Below are 20,834 nucleotides of genomic sequence, written 5' to 3'. Positions count from 1 at the left end.
TTCAGCATTGATGAGTCTGGTAAACAACATCTGAATTAAACTTTACTTAATAATTATAGCGCAATCGCTCTGTCAGATGTAGTTTGGTCAATGGTCAGTACAACCTGCGCAGGATATCTACAGCAGTCTAATGATGAACTATTTTTGACCTCTTACATACTCCAGAAGAGAATGTCACAGCTCATTTCAAAATACATGATCTGTTTTTCTTAGGAAAATGAATATCTCTAAACCACCTACTCCTCAATTATCTACTGTTCCCCACATGGTGAATGACACATCATAGAGACACAGAGGTCTACAGCATGGAAACAGGCCCTTCGGCCCAACTTTGCCCATGCTGTCCAATTTTCACAATTTAAACCAGTCGCATTTGCCTGCATTGCCATCACAGATGTGCTGTCACAAGAGAAGCAACATCTATGGCAGAGAAAGAGGCCATTAGGCCCATCAGGTCCTTGCCCGTTCCCCACAGGACAATGCAGTCAGTCTCACTCCACTGTATTTGCCAGGTAGCCAGAGATATTTTATGAACAAAAAGAGCAGAGAGAAAGACAGTTAGAGTTTCTGTTCAGTTAGAAGGCAGAGAACTGGTAGCAAGGAGTTCAGAAATCTCAGATGAGATTGGAGATTGACAAAGAATCAGAACTTCTTTCACTCATTCACAGGATGAGAGTGTTGCTGGCTAGGCAATATTTATTGCCAATCCCTAACTACCCAGAGGGCAGATAAGAATCAATCACATTGCCATGGATCAGGAGTCACATATAGTTTAAGGATAGCAGTTTCCTCCCTTAAAGGACATTAGTGAACCAGATAGGCTTTTCCTGACAATTGACAATGGATTCATAATTCAACAATGATCATTAGATTCTTAATTCCAGATTTTTATTGAATTCAAATTCCATCATCTGATATGGGAGCCTGGGAACAATGGACATCAGACATCACTTCTTGTTATAAAACAAGAAATCACAGCAAGTCTGGAAGCAATTGTGGAGAGAGAGCAAGCTAATGTTTCGAGTCCACCTGACATTTCATTCAAGCTGACGTGAATTATGGAGGGGGCAGCATTTAGTGTGGAGGCGGAGTGCTGGGGGAGAAAGGGTGCTGGTAGAGCAATTTAAGTGACCGGAATGTGAGAATGGCAGAACAATGATGTGTCCAACTGCAAGACTGGAAAAATCACGTAGTCCCACTGGAATGGTGGGGGGGGGGCGGAACATGGTGTCAGAGAAAACAACTAAAGCTAAAAGGGAAGAAATGGGAATGAGTTAACAATCTTAAGGCATTGAATTCAATATTAAGTCCAGAGACTCAATGTTAAGTGCAGTAATTTGCTCCTATCACTTCTTGTTCATAGAATCCCTACAGTGTAGAAGCAGGCCATTTGGCCCATCAAGTCCACACTGACCCTCTGAAGAGTATCCCACCCAGACTCAGCCCCCTACCCTATCCCTGTAATCATGCATTTCCCACTGGTAATCCACGTAGCCTGCACATCTCTGAACACTATGGGCAATTTAGCATCTAACCTGCACAACTTTGGACTGTGGGAGGAAACCGGAGCACCTGGAGGAAACCCACACAGACACAAGGAGAACGTGCAAACCCCACACAGACAGGATGGAATTGAATCCGGGTCCCTGGCGCTGTGAGGCAGCAGTGCTAACTAGTGTGCAACCTTGCTGTTACTTTTCTTCCTGTGGCTCTTGGATGAAAGTTTATGCCAAGATGGGAAATAATGGCAGAGTTTGGTTTTTAAAAGCATTTAGATTGTCAGAGAAAGGAATCTGAAGTGGTATCAGAAAGGACAGAGTTTTCTGGGCAATGTTAATTTGCAAACGAATGAACTTTCTCAAGTTTTGCCAATGTCAATTTCTCAATCTGCCCCTGGTGACTTTGAAATGTGTTGCAGAAATCGCAGAGCAGTCTGTCCTAAACCACTGTGGTCTTAATGGCGTCCCAAGTGATTTTTACAAACTTACTCTACTACAGGGATAAAGCCAAACATTGGCAGCAGATTAAATAAACACAGGGAAGCGATCAGCTGTTATTGACTCACTGCCCAAGGTTCAGAATGGAATGGGAGAGAAGGAACAAATGAATTTGAAATTATACTTGAAATTGAATTTATATAAATTCAGGATGAGCCAAAGTTCTTTGAAAAAGATTTCTGGAAATGTGATATCGGAAACAGCAAGCTCCCACAAGCAGCAACATGATTTATGTTTAATTTGTTCATGGGAATGTAGGCATCACTGCTGGGCCAGCAGTTATTGCCCATTCCTAATTGCCCAGAGGGCAGTTAGGAAGCAACCACATTGCTGTGGGCCTGGAGTCACATGTCAGTCACACCACATAAGGACAGCAGGTCTCCCCAAAAAGACGACAATGAACTAAATGGGTCTTTATGACAATATTCACATGGTTACCGCTGGGATAACTTTTCATTCCAGAATTTTAATTACATGCAAATTTCACCATTTGACTTGGTTGGTTTCAAACTCATGTGCCCAAAACACAGGACTGGGGTTCTGGATAACTAGTCCAGCATGGTTACCATGGTGACATTAGCACCCCCCATCTAGTTAGCTGTAAATTAAATCAATGGCAATGTATTTTGAATTAAATAGTTGGTAGAGGGTAAAATTGGCAGTCCGTGGTGTAGCATGCTTCTCCTACAGAATGTAGGAAATCAGAGACAATTCAAATGTCCCTGGTGACTACATCGGGCAGGAAGTGTGTCCAACTGCAGCTCCCGTCATACAGCATGGATTGGTTAGAGCGGCACTTAGGAATATGTTGAAAGCATCATAGAAATGGGTTTTAGAGACATTTAGATTAGATTAGATTAGATTAGATTTCTTTTAGATTAGATTCCCTACAGTGTGGAAACAGACCCTTTGGCCCAATCAGTCCATACCGACCCTCCGAAGAGTAACCCACCCAGACCCACTTCCCTCTGACTAATGCACCTAACACTATGCTGACATGCTCATATTCAGGGTTCAGGGAGATAGATGGGTGACCGCTAGAAAGACAGACAGTACAGGAGTCCCTTGTGGCTATATCCCCCAAACAAGTGGACCATCTTGGATACTGTTGGGGTGATGGCCTATCAGAGGATGGTGACAGCAGCAGCCAGAGTGGTGGCATCACCACTGGCCCTGTTATACAGCACAGAGGGTCAAAGTGGCAAGAGCAGTAGCAGCAACAGGGAGCTCGATAGTCAGGGGCACAGTTAGGTGTTTCTGTGATCACGGAAGAGAGTCCAGATTGCTGTGTTGCCTCTCTGGTGCCAGGGTCAAGGATGTCTGAGCAGGCAAGGGCCATTCTCAAAAGGGAGGGTGAGCAGCCTGAGGTCGTGGTACACATTGGTATTAACAGCATAGTCAGGAAGGGTGACGAGGTCCTGCAAAGGGATCCAGGGAGTTATGCAGGAAGGTGAATTGTGGAACCTCGAGGGATTTAATCTTGAGATTACTCTCTGTGCTATGTGCCAGTGAGGCTAGGAATAGGAAGATTAGAATCTCTACAATATGGAAACAGGCCCTTCGGCCCCACAAATCCATACCGACCTGTCGAAGAGTAACCCACCAAGATCCATTCCCGTAACCTATCTTTACCTATTGGCAATTTAGCATAGTTAATTCACCTGATGTGCACATCTTTGGATTGTGGGAGGAAACTAGAGAACCTGGAGGAAACCCACGAAGACACTGGGGGAAGGTGAAAACCCCACACAGACAGTCGCCCGAGGTTGGAATTGAACCTGGGTCCCTGGCACTGTGAGGCAGCAGTGCTAACCACTGAGCCACTGTGCCGCCCAGATAGTACAGTTAAATACATGGCTAAACAGCTGGTTAGGACGGAGGGCTTCAGATATATGGATCATTGGGATCACTTCCAGGGAAGGTGGGACCTGTACAAAAGGGTAGGTTGCTACTAAACTGAAGGGGCACCAATATCTGGGCAGGGAAGTATGCTAGTGCCACTCGGGAGGGTTTAGACAAGTGTGGCAGAGGCCAGAAATTGGAGCTGTAGGTCAGCAAGTGAAATGACCGAGGTGAGTTAGAGAGTAAGGCCAGTGAGATTAATAGGAAGAACAGACAGGGAGAGGTTACTGAACACAGCAGGACTGCTGGTCTGAAGTGCATTTGTTTTAATACGAGATGTATGAATGGTAAAGCAGGTGAACTCAAGAGCTTGTGAGATAGGGGAACAGATAGGTGGACAGATTATGGAATAATGTGAAAACAACAGGGTTGCTGTGGTAGGTGATTTTAACTACCCCTATATTGACTGAGACTCCTTTCATGTCAGGGGCTTGGATGGTGTCGGGGGGGGCGAAGAGTCTGTTAGCTCCATCCAGGAGGTTTTCTTGAAGCAAAATATAAGTTGTCCAACTAGGGAAGGGTCGAGAGTGTGTTGCTGGGAAAGCACAGCTGGTCAGGCAGCATCCGATGAGCAGGAGAATCAACATTTCGGGCATAAGCTCTTCATCAGGAATCTAATGAAGGATTTATGCCCGAAATGTCAATTCTCCTGCTCCTTGGATGCTGCCTGACCTGCTGTGCTTTCCCAGCAACACACTCTTGACTTTGATCTCCAGCATCTGCAGTCCTCACTTTCTCCAACTAGGGAAGGGGCCAAACTGGACCTGGTACTGGGGAATGAACCCAGATAGCTGATTGAAGTTTCAGTGGGACAGCATTTCGGGAACAGTGATCATAATTTTCTAAGTTTTAAGTTACTTATGGATAAGTATAAGAATAGTTCTCAGGTGAAAGTACTCAAATCGGGGGAAGCTAACTATGACAATATTAGGCAGGAACTGGGGACTGTAGATTGGGCACTGCTTTTAAGGGTATATCTAGGAATCCTCTAAAGACCAGTTGATTAGAGTTCAGTAACAGCATGTTCCTGTGAAAATGAAAGATAAGGATGGCAAGATTTGAGAACCTTGGATGGCAAGAGAAATTGAGAACTTAGACAAAAAGGAAAAGGAGACGTACATAAGGCTTAGGAAACTGAAGACAGACAGAGCCCTCAAAGAACGCAAAGCAATTAAAAAGACCTTAACAAGAAGTTAGGAGAGTTAAAGGAGCCATGACATACCCTTGACAAACAGGATGAAAGAAAATCCTAAGACATTTTATACTTTTATAATGAACAAGCAGGTAGCTGGAGAAAGTATAGATCCACTCAAGAACAGAGAGAATTTATACAAGGAGCCAGATGCAGTGGGTGACGTCCTTAATGAATACTTTACATTGGTTTTCACAAAGGAGGAGGACATGGTGGATGATGACATGTTGATACAAAAAAGGTGATTAAGAGCATTCCAGTAGACAAGTCCTCAGGACATGATAGGATCTATTCCAGAATGCTGAGGGAGGCAAGTGAGGAGATTGTTGGGGCCTTGTACGAAAATCTTGTATCCTCTTTATTCACAGGAGACATCCCAGATGACTGGAGAATAGCCAATGTTGTTCCTTTAAGAAGGGCTACAGGAATAATCCAAGAAATTACACACCAGTGAGCCTTATGTCAGTTCATGGGAAATTACTGGAGAAGATTCTTAGGAACAGGATTTACTCACATTTGGAAACAAATATGGACTTATTAGCAACAGACAGTATAGCTTTGTGTGGGGGAGGTTGTATCTCAAAACCCTAATTTTTTTTGAGGATATGATAAAGATGATTGATGAGGGCAGAGTGGTGAATGTTGTCTACATAGACTTTAGCAAGGCCTTTGTCAAGGTCCGTCATGGCAGGCAGGTATAGAAAATAAAGTCACATGGGATTCGTAGTGAGCTGGTAAGATGGATATAGAACTGGCTTGGTCATTGAAGACAGAGAATCACAATGGAAGGGTATTTCTTTGACCGGAGATCTGTGACCAGTGGTGTTCCACAGGCATCAGTGCTGGGACCCCTGTTGTTTGTAATATATATAAACAATCTGGAGAATAATGTAAGTAGCCTGATTAAGTTAGCAGACAATGAGGAGGTTTGCCAGAGGAAAAAGCAGGATACTGATTGGCTGGAGACTTGAGTGGAGAAATGGCAGACAGAATTTAAAGTATTCAAATGTGAGGTGATGCATTTTGGAAGGTTTAATGCAGGAGAGGAATATACAATAAATGGCATAACACTTAGAAGCATTAACATACATGGATCTCGGCCTACACATCCACTGTTCCCTGAAAGTGGCAACACAAGTGGAGAAGGTGGTCAAGAAGGCATATACGTTTGCTTTCATAGGTCAGGGCATAGAGTACAAAAATGGGCAAGTCATGTTGCAGCAGTATAGAACTTTAGTTAAGCCACATTTGGATTAATGCATATAGTTCCAGTCACCACACTATCAGAAGGATATGGAGGTCTTTGGAGAAAGTACAGAAATGATTCACAAGGATGTTGCCTGGTTTGAAGGGTTTTGGCTATGAGGGGAGATTGGACAAATGTGGTTTGTTTTCACTTAAACGTCGAAGATGATCTTAGACGTTTCTGAGAGACATAACTGGAACGGATGGTCTGAGTCTTTTTCTAAGGGTAGAACGTCAATTACTAGGGGACATGGTAAAAGGAGTAAGTTTAAAGGAGATGTGAAAGGCAAGTTTTTTACAAACAGGGTGGTAAGTGCCTGGAATGTACTGCCAGAGGAATTGGTGGAGGCAGATACAATAGCAATGTTTAAGAGGCATCTTGACATAATCATGATTTGACAGGGAATAGAGGGAGACAGACTGTATAGAGGCAAAAGGTTCAGGAAGGTGTCATGTGTCAGCACAAGCTTGGTGGGCTGAAGGGCCTGTTCTTGTACTGTTGTTTGTTCACATGATGATAACCTGGCAACATGTTTCTCATGAAGTTGTTTGAAGTTTCTTCAGGTCCACTGCAAGAGGCCAGATGGGACAATCTGTTCAGCAAGACAGAGTGCGTTGAGAAAGCTGGATGAGTCAGCTGCAATAAGTTTTGCGCTGTGATACTGAAACATTAAGCCAGATGCAGAAGTGAGTGTTCTACCCCCTCAGCCACAGCTAAACGGACGAGGAGGATAAGTACAGCAGTCCCAATCCTGTTCTAAGTGGACAGACACTTGTAGAATCAAAAAGGGGCCTCAATTGGCAATCTACCCAAGAGAGCACAGGATGACTGGTTCCTGGGGCACATACACTCATACCTAGTCAGCAGGGCTTCAACAACTCATTGAGAGAGAGTAGCTCCACCTTTACTCTGCATTTACTACAACTAATGGAACAATGAATGAACAGGAAAGCCATCACATTTCCTGGCTTCCCTTGTTTTATTGAGCCCAAAACTCACACACAAAAAGCATCATGAACAAAAACAGCAAAGAAGGATAACTAGACAGGACAGGCTCCACCATACCAAGGAATTCCAAACTTTCAGGGAGAGTGCCAACCAAACAGGGGTTTGTCGCATTCCCATCTGTCTTTGTGAAGGCACATGTCCCTCCAATTGAGCAGCTGGTTGGAATTCCAGAGTCAAGGAGAGTTTGACTTGCTCCACTTCTAGCTTTGTGTTGTTCGTGGCACTGAGCCATAGAGACCCAGGAGGTTCCCGCAACACACTCCACCCCCACCCCCATGTCAGCACCGAGTTTACTGACTTCTGTCAAATGTTTCCTTGGTTTCAGCACCTCAGGGCTGGAGAAAGGGTAAAACAGATTAGATTTATACTTGCAACTACACGTGAAGACATCAGAGGAAATAGGATCAGGTTGGGTGTTTGTGTGTTGCTATATTGTTTATTAATCTGCTGACACTTGTCCAAGGCCAAATACGAAAGATAATGATTTGCACACAGTATGTGAACCACACCCCCAGTATGACTCATTGCTGACAGGAAAAAACATTAACTGCACATTCCCGCCTCTTAAGAAGAAATGAATGCGTCTATTATTACTACATCTTTCACACGGCAGGATATTCTGGAGCACAATGGATTATTTTTGGAATGTAATCTCTTCTGCAATGTGGAATCAAACTACTAACTTAAGCACAGCAAGATTCACCAAAAAGCAGTGACTCAATGACCAGACGAGTGATTACAATCATGAGATATTGGTGAGGGAACAATTATAGTTCAAGACACTCTGCTGCTCTTCTGCAAAGTTAGAATGGTTCAGTTTGTAATAATGTGCTTCATGATAGAGGATTCTTCAAAGTTTTAGCTCATAAAGACCAACACTGTAAGCTGATGTTTTAAGATATGTGACTGCATTATTGCAGTGAGGTCCCATTCACTTATTTAGGAGCAAGAGCAGGGGATTCATATATTCTGAATCTATCCTGACCTATACCAAAAACAGCCCCAGTATGTCAGTCCTCCCATTGGACTCTGTGGGATTCTACCATGTGGAAAATCAATACGATACAGTTCCTTCACTTCAAAGTAATCAATATAAAAAAAGCAACATACAATTGTAAGCTGTTGTTATGATGAAGTGCTTTGAGCTGTTTAGGAGAAATGTAAGAAGTTACTAGTAGTAGAATCACAGAATATTACAGAATGAAAGGAGACCACCATCCCATTGTCCCCACGCCAACTCCTTGACTAGAGTTATTTATCAGTCCCAATCTCATCATTCTAATCTCCCACCCTGCCAGTTTTGCAACTTTCACTTTTTTTTTGAAGTGATTTTGCCAATTTCCTTTTAAAAATCATTATTGAACCAATTCCCACTACTCTTTAAGGCAGCACATTCCAGATAATAGTTTTGCAAAAGAAAAATCCTTATCCCCTCCAGACTGATTACTAAACTTAGTGATCTCGGACTAAGCCCCACTCTCTGCAACTGGATCCTCAATTTCCTGACCCACAGGCCACAACCAGTGAAGATTGGGGACAATATTTCATCCACAGTAATACTTAACACTGGAGCCCTCCAGCGGTGTGTAACTCAGCCCCCTACTGTACTCACTGTACACCCATGACTGTGTTGCCAAATACCAGACTAATGCCAGTTACAAGTTCGCTGATGACACCACCATAATCGGTTGAATCTCAAATGGCGACGGAACAAACTACAGGTGGGAGGTGGACAACCAAGCTCTCAATGCCAGCAAAATCAAGGAACTCATTATCGACTTTCGGTGAGATGTTACTCATGCCACCCCTACACATTAACAGCACAGAGATGGAACAAGTGGAGAATGTCAAGCCCCGGGGAGTGGTCACCCACAACAAGCTTTCTTGGACTCTTCATGTGGATGCACTAGATACAAAGGCCCCATAATGTCTCTTCTTCCTCAAGCAGCTGAGGAAATTTGGCAAGATGGCGAATACCCTTGCCAACTTTGATAGGTGCGCCATCGAGAGCATTCTGTCTGGATGTATCACTACCTGGTATGGCAACTGTAACATTCAAGATTGGAGATGGTTACGGAGAGTGGTGAACTCGGCCCGGACAATCACAAAGGCCAACCTCCCATCTATAGAATCCATAGATAGAGTTGATAGCCAGAAACTTTTTCCCCAGGGCAGAAATTATTAACCCGAGGGATCATATTTTTAAGCTGTTTGGTGGAAAGTATAGAGGGGATGTCAGAGGCAGGTTCTTTACGCAGAGAGTTGTGGGAGCATGGAATGCATTGCCAGCAGCAGTCGTGGAAGCGAGGTCATTGGGGATATTTAAGAGACTGCTGGACATGCATATGGTCACAGAAATTTGAGGGTTCATACATTAGGTTTACCTCACCTGAGGATCAATAGTCGGCACAACTTCGTGGGCTGAAGGGCCTGTTCTGTGCTGTACTGTTTTATGTTCTCTATGTTCTATCTACCAGGCCCGCTGTCAAGGAAAGGCCACCAGCATAATCAAAGATCTATCCCACCCTGGAAATGTTTTTCAAAAAACCTCTACCATCGGGGAGAAGGTACGGAAGCTTGAACATATGCACCAGCCAGTTTCGAAACAGTTTCTACCCTACTGTTGTTAGAATACTGAATGGACTCACAAACTCTTAACATTCGCCTGTACCTGTGATTTTGTTTTTGCCGCTGTTTACCTATTATTTACTTACCTATGCTACTTAATTGTGTGATCTGCCTGTATTGCTCCTAAGACAAAGCTTTTCACTGTGCCTCGGTACACCTGACAATAAAATCAATTCAATTCAATTCACTTCAATTCAATTATGGGTGGCACAGTGGTTAACACAGTGCCAGGGACCCAGGTTCGATTCCAGCCTTAGGTGACTGTCTGTGTGGAGTTTCCTTGTGTTTACGTTTATGCCAGCTCCTCTGGTTTCCTCTCACCGTCCAGATTAGGTGGATTGGCCATGCCAAATTTGCCCTGTAGTCCAGAGATATGTAGGCTAGGTGGATTAGCCTTGGTAAATGCTGGGTTTGGGGATAGGGTGTGGAGGTGGGTCTGGGTGGGATGTTGTTCGGAGGGTCACTGCCAACCTGATGGGCCAAGTGACCTCATTCTGCACTGTAGGGATACTATGCCTCTTTGCTATTTTGTTGCTTTCTCATCCCTTTACTCTGAATCATTGGACAATTATCTTACTAGTTACTGACCCTGAAAATAAGTAGACATTCTTTCCCATCATTTAATCTAACAACATCCCACTTTTATAAGCTACTATTTAATCACTTCTGCTCTGCAGAGAATAACTTTAGTATCTCTGGATGTTTCATATAACTGATGTTCTATACTTCTGGTATTATGCAGTACACTCTCTCTAAGAACTCAACATCCTTTTCAAATTGCTCAGAATTGTACTCCAGATAAGGTCTAACAGTGATGTACAAAAATTGACTGTAAATTGCTTGATTTTTGCTCTGTGCTGTTGTGTACCATGCCACAGGTCCTGTTCATTCTTAGCGGCCTTCTCAGTTTGTTCTGACACTTTCCAGGATTTATGTACAAACATCACCAGGTCTCCCTTTTTCTGCACTCCCTTTAAAGTTGTTCTATTTAAAGCATATTCTTATTTTATTTGCAAAAATGAAGTGACATTTGCATCACTCCATAACTATGAGAGTTTTTTTTATAAGTAAGATACTTCTGTCCTTTTTCTCTTTCAGAAGGGTGAAGATCACTGGCCTGCACAAACAACATGGACTCCAGCCAATATGGAGGCTGGGGGGGGGGAGCTGCAACATATAAACCATGTTACTGTCCACGTACTAGAACTAATGTCATTACTGCAGCATTGGCTGAGCGTGTGCCAAGGTTGAGAGAGACTCAAGCTACCAGGGTTGTTAAGAAAAACAAAAATCTCTCTTCGAACTTCTCAGAAAAATAAACAAGTTAAAAGGGAAACACTCGCAGGACTAGAGCAGAGGATGAGACAAAAACTGAAGCACGCTTTTGGGATTTGTACGGGGTGTGGAGATGTCCTTCCCAAGTGCCTGCTGCCCTTGTTCTTTCAGCTGATAGAGATCAAAGGGTTCTAAGGTGATCATTATTCATGTTAGTCTTAGTTTTGAGTAGTGGTAGGCTTATTAACTGTGGACAGCATCACAGTTCAGCTTAATAATGTACTGTCCAGCAGAATCAATCTCCTGATGAAGGGCTTATATCGATTCTCCCGCTCCTTGGATGCTGCCTGACCTGCTATGCTTTTTCAGCACCATATTCTCCACTTTTTTAGTAAGCCAGCACAGGGCCAAATGGACTTCCAAACTTATAATTCTGTGATAAAGTAACACCAATATACCACAATAAATTTCATCAGTGAGTAGCTGAGCAATACAGACCATGAAGGTACCCCAACAGATCCCGAGTCTGTCATTTGGAGAGTGTCTATAAGTAAAGAGGATTTCAGGTTGTGCTTATTCAGCCATGGTTCTCACTCTTGATCACTATGTCTTGTTTCATTGTTTTGTCCTGGTTTTTTTTGAGGGGACGGATACCGAGCAGTCGACGAAAAGATAAACAACTTGTGAGGACTTGGAGTCTTTTCTTTAAAAATCTGATCAAAAGAAACAGCCTGTGTGGGTGTGGTCAGGCTCTCGTAGCTTCAGGATTTTCAGTTAGTTTTCAGCAGGGGTCTCAGCAGGGTTGGAAGGCAGTGAATCTCTCCTGGCCGCTACACTCTCTCAGAATTGTCTTTTGATGTTCTTGCCTCCTGGATTGGAGAATTGCATGTGAGACAATCTATCTTCTGAATTTGCCTTTTGCCATTTATAGATATTACTACATTGGAACAGTTACTGTTTAGTAGTAATACTGGGGTGGCACGGTGGCTCAGTGGTTAGCACTGCTGCCTCACAGCACCAGGAACCCGGGTTCGATTCCAGCTTTGAGTGACTGTCTGTGTGGAGTTTGCACATTCTCCCTTGTGTCTGCCTGGGTTTCCTCCCACTGCTCCGGTTTCCTTCCACATTCCAAAGATGTGCAGGTCAGGTGAACTGCCCATGCTAAATTGCCCATTGTGTTCAGGGATGTGTAGGTTAGGTGCATTACTCAGGGGAGCATAGTAAGGGTCTGGGTGGGTTACTCTTCAACCGGTTGGTCGGTGTGGATTTGCTGGGTCGAATGGGCTGTTTCTACACTGTAGCAATTCTAATTCTAAGTAGTAAAATAATCTATTATTCTGTTAAATTTCCAACAGAGTTAAGTTATTCCAAGTTCCTCCTTTTTTTGTTGTATTTAATTACAGAATTTGAATAAATTGTGTTTTCTTAACATCGAGGAGTTTGACCAATCAAATTGCATCAGGAACACAGCACCTGATATTTACCTTTAAAATAAGAAAAATTGAGGGTCTAGGCTACCTTCTCAATATACGTTGAGTGGGTTTAGTCTGCTCCATAACATTAGGAATACACTTTTATGAGATTAGGCATTGAATACAAGTGCAAGAAGTTTATGTTGAAGCTGTGCATTATGTTAGTTAAACCACAGCTAGAGTACTCTGTGCAGTTTTGGTTGCCACACTTCTAGGAAGGTTGGAATTGCACTGGAGAGGGTGCAGAAGAGACTCATCAGTTTTACCATGGGCTCGAGTGATTCAGCTCTGAGGAAAGACTGGATAGACCAGGGTTATTTTCCTCAGAGCAAAAAGTGTGAGTTGGAGGGGAGGAATCTGATTGAAGAATAGCGTGTTGGTGGACATTTACGGGGTAGACAGGACACAAATTTTCCCCTTAGTTGAGAGATCAATAACCAGGAGGCACAGTTTTAAAGTAAGGAGCAGGAGGTTTGAGATGACATTTCACCTAGAGGGTTGTGGACATCTCAAACTCACTGCCGAACAGAATGATAGAGGTGGGAGACTTCAGGTATTTATGAACTAGTAAGATGAACACTTGAAAACGCCAATATGAGGCTCCACGTCTAAGGATGGAAACTGGGATGAGAATAAGCAGGTGCTTGATGATCAGCACAGACTGATGCTCTCCAAATACTTTGTGGAGTACAGTTATTGCTGTAATATAGAAGACTGGGCAGTCAATTTGCGCATAGCAAGCTCCTACAAGCAGCAGACCAAATAATTTGTTTTACATATTGTTGCTTAGGAGGCAAATATTGACCAAGACACAGGGGATAATTCCCTCTCTTGTGTTTGAAATTGGGCCATGGCACATTGACACCTCAAGAGGGAAGTCTGGACCTTGCATGAACAGTTTGTCTGAAAGAAGGTATTTCTGACACTGACACACTCTTTCAGCACTGTACTGGTGTGGATTTTGTGCTCTGGGAACTAGAGTGGAACCTATTCTCAGTGAAAATAACTTCTTGGATTTAGCTCTTTCATACCATTTACCATCGAGTTTGCATTGACACGAACGTTAGTGCATTTCGCCCATTTTTCTCAGTGTGCATCACAACATTCACATCTTGCAACACTCCTTCTCAGATCAGCTCTCAAAACTTTTAAGACCCCAAATGTCTCTGGCACTACCTTCTTACCCAGTGGACATACATCAGATTGAAGTGGAATATTCTCTCCTCTTCCACTTTCATCTACTTTAAATGTCCTGACGTCAAATGCATTCTCTACTACATACTGTCCTTCACATTGCGGAGGCTGAGTGTCAGCTCTTGGACAATTTCTCTGACATCCCTGGACCATGGTCCCACCTTCAAACATCAGGCTGTTGTTCTCATGAATGTTACTAACCTTATCTCATCTGGGGATCTACCCTCGCTCACTGCTACCCAGTTCATGGTCCCCTAACCTTGCAGAATCCACTTCTACCTTGTTCCCAAAAAATCTACAAACAGGACTGCCTGGGCAGACCCATTGCTTCTGTCTACTCCTGCCTTATCGAGCTCATCTCTTCCTACCTTGACTTGATATTTTCTCTTTGTCCAGTCTCTTCCCACTTGCATCCGCAACTGTCCTGACACCTTAGACCAGTTTCAAAGTTTCCAGTTTGTGGGCTCCAACTGCCTCCTCTTTACCATGGATACTCAATCCCTTTAAATATCCATTCCCCCATCAGAATGGTCTGAGGGCTCTCTGCTTCTTCCTGGAAAAGACACCTGATCAATCCCCCTCCTCCTCCCAGCTGAGCTCATCCTCACTCTGAACAACTTCTCCTTTAACTCCTCTCACTTTCTTCAGGTTAAAGGTGTGGCCATGGGTACCTGCATGGGCTCTAGTTATACCTGTCTCTTTGTGGGGTACGTGGAACATTTCTTGTTCCAGTCCCACTTTGATCCTGCTCCACAACTCTTTCTTCCCTCTCCCTTCTGGAATTGGAAACATTGATCAATTTTGATTCCAATTTCCACTCTGCTCTTCTTCATCTGGCGTTTCACTGACTTCTCCCTTCTCTTCCTTGACACTTGTTTCCATTTCTGGGGATAGGCTGCCACCAATATTCATTACAGCCTGACCAACTCCCACAGCTAACTTGACTAAACATTCCTCACACCCTGCTTAAGGATGCCATTCCATTCTCCCAGCTTCTCCATCTTAGTTGCATCTGTTCTGTAGGGGTGGGGGACTCAGAAACGTCCGCCTTTTTCCTCATGATTTCCATTTTCCTGCACATCTGCCCTCATCTGTTCCACAACAGCAGTAGGGTTCCACCCCCCAGTTCTTGCTTTCCAGCCCAACATCTTAACTCATTGAAAGAATCATAAGCCATCATTTCCGTCGCTGCCAATGAAGTGCCACCATCAGATATATATTCCCTCCCTCCCCTTGTCAGCTTTCCACAAGGACCGCTTCCTCTGGGACACTCTGGTCCACTCCTCCACTCCCAACAGCTCTTTACACCCCCCTTCCCCAACATGGCACCTTCCCACGCAATGGCTGAAGGTTCAACACTTGGCCGTTTACTTCCTCCCTCCTCCAGCTGTTTTTTAAAAAAAAAGATGTTTCTGACCCTCAGCAACTGCAGTTCTTTGTTTTAGCCTCGAATCGTTGCCCTGTTTGGGATCAGCCAACTGCAGCCTCTGCTGAAACATTAAACCTGGGAGGTCTTGCTTGCTCTGCAATCCCTGCCTTTGTGAGGATTGGCCCACAGCATTAACTTGGTTAAGATGGAAGACAGCAAACTCGAGAATCACCCTCTCACTCACTCTCCTCACCCGTTCATTGTGTGGGAGGAGACTCTTGTGTCTGAACTCAGGCAAGCATTCTAACAGAGGGTTAACCATCCTTTTGACCAAGTTTCCAGAATTTTCTATTTCATTTTCCCTTCCCTTTAAACCCCCAATGTTTGGCAGCCGCGGATTCACGGTGTGGGCTTCGGATAGTTCAACAAAAGTTTCCTTCATTCCAGCAATGTGTCCTACACAGAGAGTGCGTTCGACAAAACTGCAGGAACATCTTACGAAAAGGCCTCTCCTGGAGGTCACCAAGCTGCAGGGGAGAGGGGCATGAACAACATCAGGGAAGAATCCCAAGTAAAAACAAGATTCGAGGAGCTGCCAAACCGCTGAGGAATCAAAGAGAGGGCAGCTCATTCCCCCAGCTTCAAGGTGACTAAACAGCAGCCAAAGAGAAAACCGTTAGGATCTGATGGTGGGGGAGGCTGCAGGGAGAGGCGAAGTTACAAAGGAGCGGAATACAATGTTTAAAGGCACTTTGTCAAATACTTACAGAGCTCCAGGAGGATGAAGGAACACAGAAAGGCTTCAACTTTCTGCATGTTCTCACACTCTCCAGCAACAACACCCAAACCCCAACTCCTGACAGTCCCCCAGAGGGTTATAGCTGCAGCCTTTCCTACTCGGCTCTCTGCAGCAGGATGAGATCCGGACCTGTTGCTTTTTCTTTCTCTTGCTGCTGCTGCTCCTTCTCAGTGAGTCAAGACTTTTTTTTTAATCACTCTCCAGTCTGTGTGAGGAGGGCAGCGCCTGCAGGGTCCTAGCGCCGCAGCGCTCCCTCCTGAGCTGGACCCCAGGCTCCATCGCCACAGCACTGGCTCCTCCGCCAAACGCTGCGCTGCACTCCTCGCCTTATCGTTACAGCGCAGGAAAGACCTTAAGACATAGGAGTGGAAGTAAGGCCATTCGGCCCATCGAGTCCACTCCGCCATTCAATCATGGCTGATGGGCATTTCAACTCCACTTACGCGCATTCTCCCCGTAGCCCTTAATTCCTTGTGATATCAAGAATTTATCAATCTCTGCCTTGAAGACATTTAGCGTCCCGGCCTCCACTGCACTCTGCGGTGTCTCCGCATTTCTGTTCTGAATTTACCCCCTCTAATTCTAAGGCTGTGTCCACGGGTCCTAGTCTCCTCGACTAACAGAAACAATTTCCTAGCGTCCACCCCACGAAAGCGAGGAGGTTGGCAGGGGTGGGGGCACCGTTCGGCCCATCGTACCACTGCCTTCACTGAACAATCCATCCAAATAAAAGGCAGCGAACCGCGGATTCTGGAGATCAGGAGTTCAAACAAAACACGAAGTGCTGGAGAAACTCAGCAGGGAGCATGGAGAGACAAACAGACTTCATGTTTTGAGTACGGTGTGACATTTCTTCAATGAATGAGTTCTTTAAGACAAATGAAAGAACTCTGGCTGATCTTTGTGTGACTCCAGACCCATGGTTCTCTATAATGGACGAGGAACCACTCAGGGTTCAAGGGTAAAGAGGAACGGGCAACGAACGCTGGTGTAAAGGGACATCAGCTCTGCCTGTCTTGGGCAGAGATCTCAGACAACCCTCAACATTTGCAGGGCTCTGTTCCTGTCTAGATTAGATTAGATTACTTACAGTGTGGAAACAGGCCCTTCGGCCCAACAAGTCCACACCGACCCGCCGAAGCACAACCCACCCAGACCCATTCCCCTACATTTACCCCTTCACCTAACACTACCGGCAATTTAGCATGGCCAATTCACCTAACCTGCACATTTTTGGACTGTGGGAGGAAACCGGAGCACCCGGAGGAAACCCACGCAGACACGGGGAGAATGTGCAAACTCCACACAGTCAGTCACCTGAGGCGGGAATTGAACCCGGGTCTCTGGCGCTGTGAGGCAGCAGTGCTAACCACTGTGCCACCGTGCCACCCACTGCCGCCTACCTTCAATAGTCAATATACACATGGGATTCCTACAGTTCCATACGCTCCATTAGCCCCTTTGTGAGAGATTTGTTCACCACACAAACGTGATACGGAAATAAGGCATATCAAAGTCAACTTACAGGATTAGAGCTACCATGAACAGAGCATTTCATGCATTACATTTGTGCAAACTAAGGAAAGTCCTCTTGCTGACTAGCCCAATACTGACATACAACTTTTTCCTGGTTCTGTCTTACCTTCTCAGAATATCCTTGCGTGTCTCGTGCATTTACCTAGAGTCCCCTCAAATGCACATATATGACGCACCTCTGTTATGTGTCATGATAATATAAAATATAAGCTCTCAAATTTCAAATTCTATTGAACGATATAATACCTGAGAGTTTCATGATCTGAATTAAAAAAAGACGAAACACACTTCCTGAAATTCCTGATGAAGGGCTTTTATGCCCGAAACGTCGATTCTCCTGCTCCTCAGATGCTGCCTGACCTGCTGTGCTTTTGCAGCACCACACTTTTGACTCTCTAGCATCTGCAGTCCTCACTTTCTCCAAAATGCACTGGCTTAAAAGAACCACAGCAATCACCTGACCGCCCAGACTGACCACATTTCATGAAACCAATGTGGATTAGATATGTGATAACCAGTGCTGAAATTAACATTTCCCCTAAAGGATATGAAACCAGCCAAAATCTCCCTGGATCGGTGTGAAATGGCCCTTATCATTTAAAAAAAAAATTACACCTTTAAGAAAATGTTCACATATTGGAGGCATAACTGTCTACAATTAATAAGCCTAAAAAATGTCAGCAGACACGGAATACACAAAAACACTTGTGTTTCAGGGAGCTGTTATTGGCAGAGTGAAATCACCAATGCAGTATTTAACACAGGCCGAGCACTCTTTGTCTTTTAAGAAGAAAATGTATCTGGTGACAGAACTGACTGGAATGAAGCATCAGGAAAAGGTATAGCCACGTTTTAAAAAGAACTTGGGACTTTCTTTGCACTTATTTTGAGAATTTGAAAACAAAGGATTCAATTCATCCCCCTCCTCTCTTTCTCATTGTAGCAAAGTCCATATTCTCACCACTCTTTAGGTAATGTTTCTCCTGAATACCTTATTGGATTTATTAATGACTTGTTCATATTCATGACCTCTAAGTTTTGGAATATAGGAGTTGGAGAAGACCATTCAGCCCTTAAGCCTGCTTTGCACTTCTAAATGATCTGCCTGAATGTCGTATTCCCATGATATCCACATACCTCTTGATGTCAATACTCTTTCAATTGAGCCATAGCTGACAGTGAAGAGTAATATTTTATAAATATGACTGGGGAAATTTCCTGCTGCTCTGATAAACATTTTTCCAATTGATACCACCTCAAACCTCCTATCCATTCATCTCTGTTGTTTGGAGGATCAAGATGACATTATATTGCTTTAAATGGAACAATACAGTTAAGAAATTGGTAACAGATATGCAGACATAGCCATCATTCTTTTTAAAATGTAATGCATTGTGTAAAGCACACCGAGAATTTTTACAAACTTTGTCAGAGTAAGATAGCAATATATGCAATCAAGACTAAGGTGTCAGGAAGCTGAAAATTCTGTTTTCCACTAATCGTTGTTGAAAAATCTGGCGGGGAGAGGAGGAGGATTTTGTTTATTAGATTTATTAGATTCTGGAATACTGTCTGAAAAGTTAGTGGAGCCTGAAGCTTTAAATAATTTGAAAAGGAAGATGGGATGTGCTTCAGGATGAGAAACATATGGACACAAAGCAGGAGAGTCTGGTTATTCTTTCAGAGAGTCTCAGTATGTATTATAGGCTAATTCATTTTTAATAAAAATTATTGAATTAAGAATCTACTCTCAAAACAATTGCCGATTATCAGAAGAACCCATCTGTGTCACTAATCTTCTTCAGAGAGGGCAAATGCAGTCCTCACCTGGTCTGATGTGGAGGTGATGGCATTGGACTGGGGTGGACAAAGTTAAAAATCACATGACACCAGGTTATAGTCCAACAGGTTTATTTGGAAGTACCTGGTCTGGTCTACATGTGACTCCAGATCCACAGCGAATTGACACTCGACTGCCCTCTAAAATGACCTAGCAAGTTGCTCAGTTCAAAGGCAGTTCGGGATGGGAAATAAATGTTGGCCAGCCAGTGACACCCATGTCCCATGATTGAATTTTAAAAAGTGACCTCCTATTGCAAGCTACATTCCTATAATTTTATGGTATTGCCTTTTTCATCTATAGCAAGTTGTGTCATTGTTCCCTGGACGTAACCAGTCATAACATGGCAACATTTCTCTGATACGCTGTAAGGGTTAACAATGTTTGAAGACATTGAGAAGGAGTTGTCTACCTTCAGGGGCAGCTTCTAAAGACATATTTTCTCCCCTTCCTCCCAGGCAGATTCCTAGTCCATCAATTCTGCTACCCACAGGAAAACTTTTTAGAAAATGTTTCAATTATTCTGCCTTTTCGCACTTCTGTTCAGATGTCAGAAATAACGCATACTAATTGGATGATCTTTTTATATCTGGAAATGCAACCGTAGAATGGCCTGTATGTTCATTTGCCAGCTCTTTGTGTGTTTTTTTAAACAGTTGTTTCCCTTTGTATGAAACATAGCAGTGACTTGCATGCTGTGTAATACAACTTGCTTCCAAAAAGCACAAGAATAGATCATTACCTCAATTATCTACAGTGTTTGTACTCCATGTGCAGTTTCCTTCATCTATCCCTATCAGTAAGTCCTTCTTTTCCTTTTCCTCACATGTATTTATCCAGCTGTCCCCAAATGTACCTACGTTATTTGCTTCATTAATTGACAATCACAAATTCCTTGTCAAAGCCTTGCATTTATCTTCGCGGACATGCATGAGGTAAGCAGAAGATAGAAGAAAGGTGAATACTCTATACAACTGGTGTGAGGCTGCCTCCTCCTACTACTCATTTAGTGGATGCAGATTAAAGTCTTATCTGTGTTCATATAGTTGAAAAGTGTGGTGCTGGAAAAGCGCAGCAGGCTAGGCAGCATCCGAAGAGCATTCCTGAAGAAGGGCTTATGCCCGAAATGTTGATTCTCCTGTTCCTCGGATGCTGCCTGGCCTGCTGCGTTTTTCCAGCACCACACTTTTCAACTCTGGTCTCCAGATCTGCAGTCCTCACTTTCCCTCTGTGTTCATATAGTAAAGTATTATGTACATGAAGTTGAGTAATAATCTCACAGTGAGGATATGGTAGCATTGTAAGTATAGTTTTGGACTGGCAATCCCCATCTTATGAAAAGTATTAATTAAATCTTGTACATAGAAATTGCTGGA

The 20,834-nt window shown here is 43.7% G+C and overlaps 1 protein-coding gene across 1 annotated transcript in view; it reads right to left on the bottom strand.

Moving 5' to 3' along the window:
* Positions 1-16,409, bottom strand: part of jam2a (junctional adhesion molecule 2a) — a 91,092-nt gene extending 74,683 nt beyond the window's left edge. Inside the window, exon 1 of the mRNA XM_043701405.1 lies at positions 16,051-16,409. Coding sequence (XP_043557340.1) covers positions 16,051-16,099 — 49 coding nt within the window. The 5' untranslated portion in view covers positions 16,100-16,409. The remainder of the gene's footprint in view (positions 1-16,050) is intronic.
* Positions 16,410-20,834: the final 4,425 nt, after the last annotated feature.

The sequence above is a fragment of the Chiloscyllium plagiosum genome, chromosome 12 (genome assembly GCF_004010195.1).
Source record: "Chiloscyllium plagiosum isolate BGI_BamShark_2017 chromosome 12, ASM401019v2, whole genome shotgun sequence".
In the NCBI taxonomy this organism is placed as follows: domain Eukaryota; kingdom Metazoa; phylum Chordata; class Chondrichthyes; order Orectolobiformes; family Hemiscylliidae; genus Chiloscyllium; species Chiloscyllium plagiosum.
Note: the sequence above shows the minus strand (reverse complement) of the source record. Positions and strands in the feature narration are given on the sequence as shown.